This window comes from Macaca fascicularis, chromosome 4 (genome assembly GCF_037993035.2).
Source record: "Macaca fascicularis isolate 582-1 chromosome 4, T2T-MFA8v1.1".
Lineage (NCBI taxonomy): Eukaryota > Metazoa > Chordata > Mammalia > Primates > Cercopithecidae > Macaca > Macaca fascicularis.
Window position 1 is genome coordinate 101,256,604 of NC_088378.1, and position 16,775 is coordinate 101,273,378.

The 16,775-nt window shown below is 38.0% G+C and overlaps 1 protein-coding gene across 2 annotated transcripts in view; it reads right to left on the reverse strand.

Moving 5' to 3' along the window:
* Positions 1-16,775, reverse strand: part of CD109 (CD109 molecule) — a 138,498-nt gene that overhangs the window by 36,223 nt on the left and 85,500 nt on the right. For both annotated transcript variants that reach the window (XM_074037657.1, XM_005552550.5), the window contains exons 16-21: positions 13,384-13,458; positions 12,353-12,413; positions 10,896-11,034; positions 9,816-9,933; positions 8,158-8,271; positions 6,284-6,502 (exon numbers count right to left, since the gene is read on the reverse strand). In XM_074037657.1, the coding sequence (XP_073893758.1) occupies positions 6,284-6,502; positions 8,158-8,271; positions 9,816-9,933; positions 10,896-11,034; positions 12,353-12,413; positions 13,384-13,458 (726 nt within the window). The remainder of the gene's footprint in view (positions 1-6,283; positions 6,503-8,157; positions 8,272-9,815; positions 9,934-10,895; positions 11,035-12,352; positions 12,414-13,383; positions 13,459-16,775) is intronic.

The following is a 16,775-nucleotide window of genomic DNA, read 5'->3' on the forward strand; positions in this document are numbered from 1 at the left end:
AATAGGATTTACACTTAATAGGCACCATTTCCATGGAACTGAATTAAATCTGATGACACAGTGCCTAAAATTTTGTTATTCTTACTTCAAATCTGTTAGTAAGTTCTAGTTAAATTAGATAAGGCATCTCATGGACTGGCCTTGAAAATGACAAAGAAGAAGTACTTGGGGGAGGCCGAGGTGGGTAGATTAAAGGTCAGGAGTTTGAGACCAGCCTGGCCAACATGGTAAAACCCCATCTACACTAAAAATACAAAAATTAGTTGGGCCTGGTGGCAGGCACCTGTAATCCCAGTTACTTGGGAGGCTGAGGCAGGAGAATCGCTTGAACCCAGGATGCGGTGGTTGCAGTGAGCCAAGATCACGCCACTGCACTGCAGCCTGGACAACAGAGCGAGATGCAGTTCCTTTATTGAAAAGAGGATGGAAAGCTTGGAAAGAAAAAATGAAACAAAAATGTGTAAACATGGAGATGACTACTTCTTAAACGCTGAAGGAGCCCTGAATACTTTTCAGAGACTTTAACATTAAGAAGAACATCAACAGCAAAACCAAAGGCAGCAGAAACCTCTACAGACTTAAATGTCCCTGTCTAACAGCTTTGAAGAGAGTAGTGGTTCTCCCAGCAAGGAGTTTGAGATCTGAGAATGGACAGACTGCCTCCTCAAGTGGGTCCCTGGCCCCTGAGTAGCCTAACTGGAAGGCACCCCCCAGTAGGGGCAGACTGACACCTCACACGGCCGGGTACCCCTCTGACGCGAAGATTCCAGAGGAATGATAAGGCAGCAACATTTGCTGTTCAGCAATATTCACTCTTCTGCAGTCTCCGCTGCTGATACCCAGGCAAACAGGGTCTGGAGTCGACCTCCAGCAAACACCAACAGACCTGCAGCTGAGGGTCCTGACTGTTAGAAGGAAAACTGACAAACAGAAAGGACACCCACACCAAAACCCCATCTGTACATCTCCATCATCAAAGACCAAAGGTAGACAAAACCACAAATATGGGGAAAAAACAGAGCAGAAAAGCTGAAAATTCTAAAAATCAGAGCCCCTCTCCCCCTCCAAAGGAAAGCAGCTCCTCGCCAGCAATGGAACAAAGCTGGACGGAGAATGACTTTGACGAGTTGAGAGAAGAAGGCTTCAGACGATCAAACTTCACCAAGCAAAAGGAGGAAGTTTGAACCCATCGCAAAGAAACTAAAAACCTTGAAAAAAGATTAGACGAATGGTTAACTAGAATAACCAATGTAGAGAAGTCCTTAAATGACCTGATGGAGCTGAAAACCAAGGCATGATAACTACGTAGCCAGAGAGAAAGGTTGGATTATCCACAAAGGGAAGCCCATCAGACTAACAGGTGATCTCTCAGCAGAAACTCTACAAGCCAGAAGAGAGTGGGGGCCAATATTCAACATCCTTAAAGAAAAGATGTTTCAACCCAGAATTTCATATCCAGCCAAATTAAGCTTCATAAGTGAAGGAGAAATAAAATCCTTGACAGACAAGCAAATGCTGAGAGATTCTGTCACCACCAGGCCTGCCCTACAAGAGCTCCTGAAGGAAGCACTAAACATGGAAAGGAACAATCGGTACCAGCCACTGCAAAAACATGACAAATTGTAAAGACCATCGATGCTAGGAAGAAACTGCATCAATGAATGAGCAAAATAACCAGCTAACATCATAATGAAAGGATCAAATTCACACATAACAATATTAACCTTAAATGTAAATGGACTAAATGCTCCAATTAAAAGACACAGACTGGCAAATTGGATAAAGAGTCAAGACTCATCAGGGTGCTGTATTCAGGAGACCCATCTCACATGCAGAGACACACATAGGCTCAAAATAAAGGGATGGAGGAAGATCTACCAAGCAAATGGAAAACAAAAAAAGGCAGGGGTTACAATCCTAGTCTCTGATAAAACAGATTTTAAATCAACAAAGATCAAAAGAGACAAAGAAGGCCATTACATAACGGTAAAGGGATCAATTCAACAAGAAGAGCTAACTATCCTAAATAAATATGCACCAAAAACAGGAGCACCCAGATTCATAAAGCAAGTCCTTAGAGACTTACAAAGAGACTTAGACTCCCACACAATAATAATGGGAAACTTTAACACCCCACTGTTGACATTAGACAGAACAAGGAGACAGAAAGTTAACAAGGATATCCAGGAATTGAACTCAGCTCTGCACCAAGCAGACCTAATAGACATCAACAGAACTCTCCACCTCAAATCAACACAATATACATTCTTCTCAGCACCACATCGCACTTATTCCAAAACTGACCACATAGTTGGAAGTAAAGCACTCCTCAGCAAACGTAAAAGAACAGAAATTATAACAGTCTCTCAGACCACAGTGCAATCAAACTAGAACTCAGGATTAAGAAACTCAATCAAAACTGCTCAACTACATGGAAACTGAACAACCTGCTCGTGAATGACTACTGGGTACATAACAAAATGAAGGCAGAAATAAAGACGTTCTTTGAAACCAATGAGAACAAAGACACAACATACCAGAATCTCTGGGACACATTTAAAGCAGTGTATAGAGGGAAATTTATAGCACTAAATGCCCACAAGAGAAACCTGGAAAGATCTAAAATTGACACCCTAACATTACAATTAAAAGAACTAGAGAAGCAAGACCAAACACATTCAAAAGCTAGCAGAAGGCAAGAAATAACTAAGATCAGAGCAGAACTGAAGAGATAGAGACACAAAAAACCCTTCAAAAAATCAATGAATCCAGGAGCTGGTTTTTTGAAAAGATCAACAAAATTGATAGACCACTACCAAGACTAATAAAGAAGAAAAGAGAGAAGAATCAAATAGACGCAATAAAAAATGACAAAGGGGATATCACCACTGATCCCACAGAAATACAAACTACCATCAGAGAATACTATAAACACCTCTATGCAAATAAACTAGAAAATCTAGAAGAAATGGATAAATTCCTGGACACTTACACCCTCCCAAGACTAAACCAGGGAGAAGTTGAATCCCTGAATAGACCAATAACAGGTTCTGAAATTGAGGCAATAATTAATAGCCTGCCAACCAAAAAAAGTCCAGGACCAGACATATTCACAGCCGATTTCTACCATAGGTACAAGGAGGAGCTGGTCCCATTCCTTCTGAAACTATTCCAAACAATAGAAAAAGAGGGAATCCTCCCTCAACTCATTTTATGAGGCCAGCATCATCCTGATACCAAAGCGTGGCAAAGACACAACAAAAAAAGAGAATTTTAGACCAATATCCCTGATGAACATCGATGCAAAAATCCTCAATAAAAGACTGGCAAACCGAATCCAGCACATCAAAAAGCTTATCCACCATGATCAAGTGGGCTTCATTCCTGGGATGCAAGGTTAGTTCAGCATATGCAAATCAATAAACGTAATCCATCATATAAACAGGACCCACAACAAAAACCACATGATTATCTCAATAGATGCAGAAAAGGCCTTTGACAAAATTCAACAGCCCTTCATGCTAAAAACTCTCAATAAATTCGGTATTGATGGGACATATCTCAAAATATTAAGAGCTATTTACGACAAACCCACAGCCAATATCATACTGAATGGGCAAAAATTGGAAGCATTCCCTTTGAAAACCAGCATAAAACAGGGATGGCCTCTCTCACCACTCCTATTCAACAGAGTGTCGGAAGTTCTGTCAAGGGCAATCAGACAAGAGAAAGAAATAAAAGGTATTCAATTAGGAAAACAGGAAGTCAAATTGTCCCTGTTTGCAGAAGACATGATTGTATATTTAGAAAACCCCATTGTCTCAGCCCAAAATCTCCTTAAGCTGATAAGCAACTTCAGCAAAGTCTCAGGATACAAAATCAATGTGCAAAAGTCACAAGCATTCCTATACACCAATAACAGACAGACAGCCAAATCATGAGTGAACTCCCATTCACAATTGCTTCAAAGAGAATAAAATACCTAGGAATCCAACTTACAAGGGATGTGAAGGACCTCTTCAAGGAGAACTACAAACCACTGCTCAGTGAAATAAAAGAGGACACAAACAAACGGAAGAACATTCCATGCTCATGGATAGGAAGAATAAATATCATGAAAATGGCCATACTGCCCAAGGTAATCTATAGATTCAATGCCATCCCCATCAAGCTACCAATGACTTTTTTCACAGAATTGGAAAAAACTACTTTAAAGTTCATATGGAACCAAAAAAGAGCCCACATTGCCAAGACAATCCTAAGTCAAAAGAACAAAGCTGGAGGCATCACACCTCCTGACTTCAAACTACACTACAAGGCAACAGTAACCAAAACAGCATGGTACTGGTACCAAAACAGAGATATAAACCAATGGAACAGAACATAGCCCTCAGAAATAATACCACACCTACAACCATCTGATCTTTGAAAAACCTGACAAAAACAAGAAATGGGAAAAGGATTCCCTATTTAATAAATGGTGCTGGGAAAACTGGCTAGCCATATGTAGAAAACTGAAATTGGATCCCTTCCTTACACCTTATACAAATATTAATTCAAGATGGATTAGAGACTTAAATGTTAGACTTAAAAACATAAAAACCCTAGAAGAAAACCCAGGCAATACCATTCAGGACATAGGCATGGGCAAGGACTTCATGACTAAAACACCAAAAGCAATGACAATGAAAGCCAAAATTGACAGATGGGATCTAATTAAACTAAAGAACTTCTGCACAGCAAAAGAAACTACCATCAGAGTGAACAGGCAACCTACAGAATGGGAGAAAATTTTTGCAATCTACTCATCAGACAAAGGGCTAATATCCAGAATCTACATAGAACTCAAACAAATTTACAGAAAAAAAAAAAAAAACCAACAACCCCATCAAAAAGTGGGCAAACAACAGACACTTCTCAAAAGAAGACATTTATGCAGCCAACAGACACATGAAAAAATGTTCATCATCACTGGTCATCAGAGAAATGCAAATCAAAACCACAATGAGATACCACCTCACACCAGTTAGAATGGCGATCATTAAAAAGTCAGGAAACAACAGGTGCTAGGGAGGATGTGAAGAAATAGGAACACTATTACACTGTTAGTGGGACTGTAAATTAGTTCAACCATTGTGGAAGACACTTTGGTGATTTCTCAAGGATCTACAACCAGAAACACCATTTGACCCAGTCATCCCATTACTAGGTATATACCCAAAGGATTATAAATCATGCTGCTATAAAGACACATGCACATGTATGTTTATTGCGGCACTATTCACAATAGCAAAGACTTGGAACCAACCCAAATGTCCATTGATGATAGACTGGATTAAGGAAATGTGGCACATATACACCATGGACTGCTATGCAGCCATGAAAAAGGATGAGTTCATGTCTTTTGTAGGGACATGGATGAAGCTGGAATCCATAATTCTCAGCAAACTATCGCAAGGACAGAAAACCAAACACCGCATGTTCTCACTCACAGGTGGGAATTGAACAATGAGAACACCTGGACACAGGAAGGGAAACATCACACACCGGGGCATGTTGTGAAGTGGGGGGATGGGGGAGGGATAGCATTAGGAGATATACCTAATGCAAATGACGAGTTAATGGGTGCAGCACACCAACATGGCACATGTACACATACGTAACAAATCTGCACGTTGTGTACATGTACCCTAGAACTTCAAATATAATAACAAAAAAAAAGGAAATGACAGAGAAGAAGATGAAAATGTAAGGAGAAAAACCCTTTGAGGTAGTTCCTATTATTATCCAAAGACAGAGAGATTAAATGCCTTGTTCAAAATCATACTTGGCAGAGCTGAGATTCAAACACAGGGTTGCCTCACCCCAGAATACAAGTGTTCATCCACTATGCTCATTATCTTTCTGTCTAGAATGTCTTCTCTGAAAAAAATCTACAAAATCTCTTTTACCTTCACTGAAACATTCCAAAATTCCAAATCCACAAATCAACTTGACCGTGTTTTAATAGGATCCCAATGTAACACAGTCTGTAGATGTAAATGACTGCAAAAGAGATGTTAGTCTTTATAGTCACATTCCTGACTAAATTTAAAGAGGAAATTGGCAATTATTTCTCAATGATTTATTTTTACATACAGACGACAAAGTGATTAGGCATTACCAGAAGGGTAAAGAAGACGACCTACTAGATATGCCAAAAAATTTAACCAAGAGAAAAAAATCTTCTGCTCTTTTTAATTATGTATTTCCATTTCATTGCTTTCAGACATCAAATATTTACCTTTACTAAAATCATCTGGGTGATAGCATCAGAAGCAGTGGGTGAAAGAGCTGTGACTGTGATAGGAATTTCTCCCAGATGTGTTGGCCTGATGGGAAAAAGAACAGTTGCCCCATCCTCACTGGGAACCAGAATGGTCTGCTGGTGGCCTGTGGCATTGATTTCACTTGAAGTCATTAGAATATCAAATTTGTCACTTTTCTCAATGATTACCTTAACCTGAAAGAAAAAACAAATCAAAGGTTTTGTATAATAAATGCCCTTCAGTAAAGTACTCTTTCATCACCAATTTAAGTACTGTCAAATCTGTGAGGCTAAAGACTAGAGAAAAGACGAGACAAAGATTTGACCAAGGAGAGTATCAAAGGGTATCAGGAAAAACTTCCTTTCCTTTCTATGCTTTCCCCTCAACCTCAAGATAGGTGGGGAAAGCGCACTCTTTAGCCCCATTTCTAGTCGTCCCGCTAATATTAAATTCTCTCTAAGGATGTGCACAGAAAGGCTATTTCATATATTGATATTACCACCAGCTTGATTTAACTATGTCATCCTGGAACATACTGGTCCCATTAGAAAAATATGAAGAAAACAGCATGAAATGTTACTGAATTTATCAAAGTCTCTGTAAAAAACTATTGCAGGGAAAGTACAACTCAGACATTAGTCCTGAAGCATATCTTGGTTGTAAACTTTTATAAATTATCCCAAAGTTACCAGTCTCATCAATAATAGCATTTATCTAGGCCTTACATTTTATTAATTATTTTCCCATTGATTTTTTCATCTGCTTCTCAGAGTATCTTTTATGGGTATAATAATTATCATTTCCATTTTATAGATGTGGAAACTACAATTAAGTCACTTGTTGGTAAGTGGTAGATTCAACATTGAATCCAGGCCTTTTGACTCTAGATCTTTTGCTTGTTAAACAGTACCATGATGACCGGGTTAAAAAGTAAAATTTAAAAATAAAAAAAAATTGACTTCCCACATTGTCAGCCAAGTATGCCAATAAAAAGCTTAAAAAATTAAATTTTTAATTTAAAAAGTTTATGTATAAAGTGCCTAAAGAGATTATGGCATTTTCATGCATGTAATAAAGTTAATTACATATCCCTATTTATTCTGGGGGAAGAAAAATCAGTCACTTGGTTAACATACTGTGGGCACAACACAAACAGTGAACCTAATTCCTGCCTCCTGGGGAAATGACTAGCTAAGGAGATACAAAGTACATGAATCCAATAGTGAATCCTTGAAAATATAAACATGGGGGCTACAAACATAACAGAATGGCAGCCGGGTTCTGTGGCTCATGCCCGTAATGCCAGCACTTTGGGAGGCCAACGCAGGCGGATCACTTGAGGCCAGGAGTTCAAGACCTGTCTGGCCAACATGGCAAAACTCTGTCTCTATGAAAAATACAAAAATTGCAGTGATCCAAGATCACGCCACTGCACTCCAACCTGGGCGACAGAGCAAGACCCTGTCTCAAAAAAAAAAAAAAAAACTGCAGTGGGCACAGAGTGGCAGTGAGAAGTGGCCACACATTCCAGATGTGGGGAAAACCAGGGGAAAATGCAGGGAGGCAGGAAAGAGAAAGGCATGCTTCAGGGACAATAAGGAACTTCCATGGCAAAAGTAGAAAACCTATGCTGAAAATTCAAGGAGGTAATATGTAGACATGCTAATGATATCCTTAGACATTAATTAGCAGAAGAAATCACTGAAAAGACAGGTCTATTTTCAGTCTCCCAGAAATGTATAAAGTGCTTAGAATCCCAAATGCCCAGATACTACACAACCCAATCCCTTCGTGCTACCTCCATTTTCTCCTGTAGTGTAAATGATCAACAAAAGTTTGAATATATTACCTCAGTGGCATCTTTCAAATAATTGAATATAGTTATTTCCAAAGCAAATTCTTCACCTCTGATAACAGAGTAGGGAAGATTCAAAAAAATGAAAAATGGTTGGAAGGCTTGCAGCTGGAAAGAACACAATGAGTACATATTTTTATTCAGGTCAAAATTCTTCACATTTTATGCAATTAAATGCAATCTTCATAAAACCTGTGAAGCTTTTAACTTCAGCTAGAAATGTCAACTTGCTATCAACAGAAAGCAAACAGCAACTTATCACAAATGAATGATGGCAAATTGACTTGATTTATGTTACTTAACATAATCATCACGATACTTTATTCAGTGCCTTATAGCAACCAAGATCTTCACATACATTATTTTGTTTGGTCATTACAACCCCATGAGGTTACTGTTAGGCTCCTACTTTATAGAAAAGAAAATTAAATTTTAGAGATTTTTGTAACTAGTACAAATTCATATTGCTGGCAAGTAGAGGAGCCAGAACTAGAACCCAGCCTGTCTAATTCCAAAGCAATTTGCTCTTCTTTCATACTGTATTGACTCCACCAATCTGCTTTAAAAGTCCTGCCAAATCCAGCAGCCCCTGTTCTAGTGTGGGACATCTGAATACATGTGCCTCCTGACTAAATTTAAAGAGGAAATTGGAAATTATTTCTAAAACATATATACAATTTATTTTTACATACAGATGAGAAAATGTGTGGGACATCTGAATACATGTGCTTCCTCCTCAGTGATCCAATTCTGATATTATTGGCCAAGTCCTACAGAAAAGGCCAAGCCCCACCCCTGCATCTAAAGCTAAACTTGGATTAGTTTAGGCCAGTGGTTTTGCTGGCAGCAGTAACTCCCTCTAGAGTTTATCTGGACACTTGTGAAGGTGTCTTAGACTGTCACCATGACTCGAAGGTGCTATAGGTAGTTAGTGGATGACAGTCTGCAATACTCAGGATAGCCCCAGACAATGAAAAATTGCCCCATGTTCCTCATGATTCTTGAATGTCCCTTCAGACATTTATGTAGCTGAATTGTCTGTTTATAATGGCCTGAGCTTACAATCTAATTCCAATTTCTATATAAACCCAAAGCATTTTTCAATATACACTGAATTTTTCATGAATACAACTATTTTGTAAATTGAAATTACATTTCAATTTCAAATGAGACAATTCAGGCCACTCATGGCCATTATATTCCTCCTGCCAGTGACTGGCTTAGAAAACAATATATGATGCAATTTGACCAAAAGACATGATGGAATATTGGCTAGCGAACATCTTGAGAAGTTCTGTTCATTCTTGAAGAGGACAAATAGAAAAACTCACTCTCTCCTCTCCTTTCTCTCTCTCTTTCTTTTCCTTTCTCTCTCTTCCGGCCTTTGGAGATGGTTAGTTCAGGTCAATAATAAACTTTTCTACCCAAATGTTAATATGGGCTTCCCATATTTAACAGTTTATAAAGCTAAATATAGCTCACATTCTTAAATATAAAACAGATAAAAAGCAAAAGACGAAGCCAAGGAATCTCTAAACGGTGATAAACATTATAAGCAGTCATTTAAAAAAAAAAAAGAAAACATTGAGGAGCTGATGCTCTATTAGCTTAATGTCACTGTAACATTGATAAGCAGCTCTTTAATACAATACCTCCACTGGAGTCTTTGTTAGTCCAAGACCCAGGTCCTCAGAGATCACAAAACCAGTAGCCACCCAAGAAGTGATAGAATCAGGTACAGTTACTTCAAATTCTTGGTAAATCCTAGAACTGAAGTCAAGATAATAAACATAAACATCACAAAAACCAAGAACCGATACATTTTGAAATAAGTCAACATAATCTAAACTATTTTTGGAAGAAGTTCAATTTTTCATATTATTTGCATATCTGAATTTAAAACCATTTAAAAGGTTTAACTATAAAATAGTAGATCCCAACTTTTCAAAGAATAGGTCATCGCAAGGTCATAATACTGCATATTAATCCATATTCTAATAAAATCTTCCTGCAATATTTACATCTTCAGAATAAACATCACTTTTTCACAAATTTTTTATAAATAATAAATACATATTTTCAACCTTAACTCCAATTTTTTCTCTAAATTTGCAGAAGATTTTCTGTGTATCCCTGTCAATGCTGTTATTTGTTTACCTGAGATTTCACTCATGTGCTAACTCAAGTATCTTTAAACAGCTGACTATAAAATACGATGTGGATTTCATGATTTACCTGCTCAATTATCAGGCCAGGTAGTACGGGTTTTATCAGCTAAGCTGAATTCCTTCCACCACCCATGCCCCTTCTCCCTGTGACTCCTGGGAATGTTTTGTGAGGAGTATGGTTCAGTTAGCAGCACTGCCAGGGGTCGCAGGAGATAATCATGAGTGCTTCCCATCCTGTGACAACAAATGTACTCCCAGCAATTTTTCTTCAAGAAGAATCATGAGACTTCAAGGAAGTCAAAATCGCCCTTCATTAATTAAAAAAAAAAAAAAAAAAAAAAAGCCTGTCTCCTCATTGATGAGACCTTCCTGCCATAATTTGTGTGTGGCTTTATCAAAAACTGTATTCGGATTCAATAAATATCATTTCCTAAAAAATCATTTTGGTCTACTTAGTTCTTAGTTACACTATGTTTGTACTTAAACATTAGAAAGAGGGCAAAGCTTATTTAAAACAAACACTGAACAAAATATATATGGGCAAAGAACTTTGTAAGTTTTTACCCCATGTTGGTGTCTAGCCAAATCCAAGTCTCCGGAAAATGCTTTCGGACATGTGGACTGCTACCCAAAGAAAAGTCTTGAATATCAACATGTCCTTCATTTTCCTCCATAAACCTCTCAGCATATTCTGCATTGTCATCTATAAATAAACATGGACAAGAGTTAGAAAAACAGTCACTGGAGAGAATGAATTGTAAACTCCACACACAGAATGAATGTCAATCACTTGGGAAGGTGTCCAGAGACATAATGTGCCAGTGAGAGTTCGGGTTCCTTCTATTACAGTGAAAAGGTAGAAGAAGGTTTTCAGAAAAGGTAAAGGATACAGTAAGTATTACTGGCAAGAGAATGGGTATTACAGTGGGCATCAAGAAGGATTCAATATGTAAAAAAGAACAAAGATGGGCAAAAACTGAGACTGAAAAATGGAAAAAGATGCTTGGAAGACTGTCTACGATACAGGGTTATGTGAAGAAAGCCAAATGAATCACATGTCTTTAATATAGAGAAATCATAACGACTTCATAACATCTTCAAGACTATAAAATTATCTTTTAAGTTTCAGGACAGAGGATCAGGTAAGAATCAGCCCAAAGAGACCCTGGGGCTTAGCACGGAATAACAAAATACCTGACAGAAACAGGGAATTCAGGGATAGAAACTGTGACAGTTCTAGAAGCCTTTCAAGATGATATTAGTATAATTTTACCTGAAAGAAAAGAGAACCCCTTCTAAGGTTAACCATTCTAATTTATACATTTCCTTCAGTCAAAATATTTTATGACTTCTTTCTAAAAGCACACTTATTATTAGTTGGTAGCCAACTATATTTAGCAATTCAAGAAACTAGGATGTACAGATATAATCCTGCCCAGGAAGAACTCAGATTGATGGGTGTGTGTGTGTGTGTGTGTGTGTGTGTGTGTGTGTGTGTCTGTGGTGTCTATGTCTGTGTGTGCGTGTGTGTGTCTGTGGTGTCTATGTCTCTGTGTGTGTGTGTGTGTGTGTGTGTGTGTGTGTGTGTGTGTACCAGAATACTTTATGGCATGATGGCATCTGGGCTATTTTCTAGGTGAACATCAAAAAGCTAGAGAACAAAAATATTTCAAAAATATGTTGCTCCTTTTAAATAATTCCAAAAGAATAGCACAGTTTGTGATACAAATCAGAGGCACAGCAGCTTCCAGTATGTCCAAAAATATAACTACCTCAGAGGATTAACAAGAGAAAAAGGAAAGCATTCACTTCAAAGATCTAGACAGGAGCTCAGATGAACATTCCATGTCATGGCCCAGATATACTTCCAAGTACATTAAACTCCAAACATTTTGGGAGAAGAGAACAGAAAAATGAAAATCACAATCTCTATGTTCATCTAGAAAATACTCATACCTATATAAGTAGTGTTGAATATCATGTGAAAGACAAATACAAGCATGTTGCCATATATTACTTACAAACACCATCAATATAATCCTTCGTGAGGTTTGCATCTGTCAATACCCAGAGTCCACACTCCTAAAAAGAATAATTTTAATTTTCTTTTAAAACACCAGTTTAAATGCTCTCTGAATTATCAAGGCATTCTCCCACACTGCTCACTTGTGCTCATTTTTGAGAGCTTAGGTACACACATGCACATACATTCAACCTTTCTCTTTCTCACTCAAACACACACACACACACACACCAATCTTTCTCACTTACACACACGAAACACACATCGATCTTACACACACACACACACCGATCTTTCTCACACACACACACCGATCTTTCTCACTCAAACACACACACACATGCACACACACATCAATCTTACACACACACACATGCACACACACCTCGATCTTTCTCACACGCACACACACATCGATCTTACACACACGCACACACACATCGATCTTTCTCACACACACGCACACACACATCGATCTTACACACACGCACGCACACATCGATCTTTCTCACACACACGCATACACACATCGATCTTACACACACGCACGCACACATCGATCTTTCTCACACACACGCACACACACATCGATCTTACACACACGCATGCACATATCGATCTTTCTCACACACACGCACACATCGATCTTTCACACACGCACACACAAATCGATCTTTCACACTCAAACACACACATTGATCTTACACACACACGCGCACACACACTCATGCATAAAGAGCCATTTCAGTCAAGGAAATATATATAAAATATATTTATACGGAAATACATGTACATAAAGGAAAAATTATTTAATGTCAATTCTATTAACTTTTCCAATGGTGAATTGTTCCATTCACTTTTAAAACTGGAAAGATGATTATCTTTCCATTTCAAATTATACTTACATGAGACTGCACTTCAGTGACACATTTAACAAAAGGTTAACATCTCAAAATGATCACTAATTCTGAAAGGGTTTGCAATAGTAAAAAGCATTAATATCTTTTCAATATAGTAAGCAAAACATACCTGAAAGACTGCAAAAGAATTCATGAACATGCCTAAATAATATCCTGTGTTATAAAGTTCCAACTCATGGACCACCTAAGGAGAAGATAAAATACACAGAATGAATGGATTCATAGCAACCTTCCACAACACTTCTTCCAAGTAACTTAGATAAGACTTAGCCTTCATGTTTACCACCTTGAAAATGACACAAATTGAGGAGCAGTGAATATGTAATTGCTTTGTTCATCATTCCGTCAGCCAAAACTACATTTCTTACCTACACTTACTTTTACTCTGTTCAACAATTCAGAGTTCCTAAGAAGTCTGGACTTGAGTTCTGCCAGGGAGAACTTACATGTTACTCTTTGACAAGACCAACAGGCAGAGGTCAGCATTAAAAATGACCCATACTTTTGGCAGAGATAAACAGGTTAACTTTGTTGAAGATTAATATAAACTCTGCAAAATGTCAGTGACCTACATTTACAAAAAAAAAAAAAAAAAACCTCGAGGCAATTTACAAAAGTAGGAATATAAGTTATTAATAAGCAGAAAAATATTCAGCCTCACTGATAATCAAAGCAAGGCAAATGACAACATCCATGAGATACAGTTTTTTCAAAAGTGAGATATTTGCATGTACCCCATTAGCAATGCTTTCTTTAAAAAGAATAGTATCATTGCTAGCAAGAATGGGTAAAATGGGCTAAAAGAGTGAGTAAAACTGTTGGTTCCTCAAAAAATTAACATAGAATTAGAATATGACCCAGTAATTCCACTCCTAGGTATATACCCAAAAGAACTGAAAACAGTAACTCCAAGAAATACTTGCATGCCACTGTTCATTGCAGCATCAGTCACAACAGCCAAAAAGGTGGAAACAACCTGTGTCCATCAGCAGAAAAATGCATAAACAAAATGTAGTGTATATACACAACACAATACTATTCAGCCGTAAAAAGAAACGAACCTCTGAGGCTAGATGCAGTGGCTCACACCTGTAATCCCAGCACTTTGGGAGGCCAAGGCGGGCGATTCATGAGGTCAGGAGTTTGAGACCAGCCTGGCCGACATAGCGAAACCTGTCTCTACTAAAAATACAAAAAATTAGCCGGGCGTGGTGGCGGGCACGTGTAGTCCCAACTACTCAGGAGGCTGAGGCAGGAGAATGGTTTGAACCCAGGAGGCGGAGGTTGCAGTGAGCCAAGATCGTGCCATTGCACTCCAGCCTGGGCGACAGAGCTAGACTCAGTCTCAAAAAAACAAAGAAAGAAATGAAGCTCTGATACATGCTACAACATGGAAGAATCTTGAAAACACTGTGCTAAGTGAAATAAGCCAGATATAAAAGGGCAAATATTATATAAATCTAAAATATCTAGAATAGGTAAATTCATAAAGACAGAAGCAGACCAGAGGTTCCCAAGGGCTGTGGGGAGGGAGAAATGAGTAGTTATTGCTTAATGATTACAGAGTCTCTGTCTGGAGCCATGAAAATGCTTTGGAAATATTGGTGATGGTCATACAACATTGTGAAGTAATTAATGTCACTGAATTAAACACTTAAAATGGTAAAAACAGCAAATTTTATTTTATATATATTTAACTTCAATAAAGTTACTTCAATCAAGTATTATACCTTTTTGGATAATGATTTTGATACTTCTCTCTAATTTACATTAACCAAATTAAGACAAAGTCAGAATTTAAAAATCACAAAAAAAATCTAAGTTGAAAAAAACACATTCCAGCATAAAATTAAACACCTGCAACCACTATTTCTACAATGCTAACAACAACTACAGCTGCATCCACAGTAAGTAACTAGAACAGGCACCAGTAAGAAAACAATAAAATAAGAAAAAATTTTCATAATGTCTCAACAAGCTGGCAAGTAGACAATGGAGCCAGAGCCAGGCATATTGGAGAGAAAAAGGCTATAGTTCCATGACTCTAACTCTGTCACAAAATACAAATACATGAAGATTTGCTTCTGCTCTTGCTCAGACACCAATTCATAGAACTATTCAAGAAGCAGCATCTAAACAGCGGTTATCAGCACAAGACAAGAATGCCCTCTCTCACCACTCCTATTCAATATAGTACTAGAAGTTCTGGCCAGGGCAATCGGGCAAAAGAAAGAAATAAAGGGCATCCAAATAGGAAGAGAGGAAGTCAAACTATCCCTGTTTGCAGATGACATAATCCTATATCTAGAAAACCCCATAGTCTCAGCCCAAAAGCTTCTTAAACTGATAAACAACTTCAGGAAAGCCTCGATGTGTGAAAATCACTATCATTCCTATACACCAACAACATACAAGCAGAGAGCCAAATCAGAAATAAACTCTCATTTACAACTGCCACAAAAAGTATAAAATACTTAAGAATACAGCTAACTAGGGAGGTAAAAGATCTCTACAAGGAGAACTACAAACCACTGCTCAAAGAAATCAGAGATGAACAAACCAATGGGAAAACATCCCATGCTCATGAATAGGAAGAATCAATATTGTTAAAATGGCCATACTGCCCAAAGTAATTTATCTTTCAATGTTATTCCTATTAAACTACTACATTCTTCACAGAACTAGAGAAAACTATTTTAAAATTCATATGGGACCAAAAAAGAACTCGTATAGCCAAGACAATCCTAAGCAAAAAGAGCAAAGCTGGAGGCATCATGCTATCAGAGTTCAAACTGTACTACAAGGCTATAGTAACCAAAACAGCATGACTCACATAAAAACAGACACACAGAGCAATGGAACAGAATAGATAACCCAGAAATAAGACTGCACATCTACAACTATGTGATCTTCAACAAACCTGACAAAAACAAGCAATGGGGAAAGGATTCCCTATTCAATAAATGGTGCTGGGAGCAGAAGCCAGCTAGCCATATGCAGAAGATTGAAACTGGACCCCTTCCTTACACCATATATACAAAACTTAACTTAAGATGGATTAAAACTTAAATGTAAAACCCAAAACTATAAAAACCCTGGAAGACAACCTAGTCAATACCATTCAGGACATAGGCACAGCCAAAGACTTCATGACAGAGATGTCAAAAGCAATTGCAACAAACGCAAAAATTGACAAATGGGATCAAATTAAATGAAAGAGATCTGCACAGCAAAAGAAACTATCAACACAGTAAACAACCTACAAAATGGGAGAAAAGTTTTGCAAACTATGCATCTGACAAAGGTCTAATATCCAGCATCTGTAAGGAACTTAAACAAATTTACAAGAAAAAAAAAATTTTTTTAAGCCAGCAAAGGGGCCGGGCACAGTGGCTCATGCCTATAATCCCAGCACTTTGGGAGGCCAAGGCAGGCGGATCACCTGAGGTCAGGAGTTTGAGACCAGCCTGACCAACATGAATAAACCCCGTCTCTACTAAA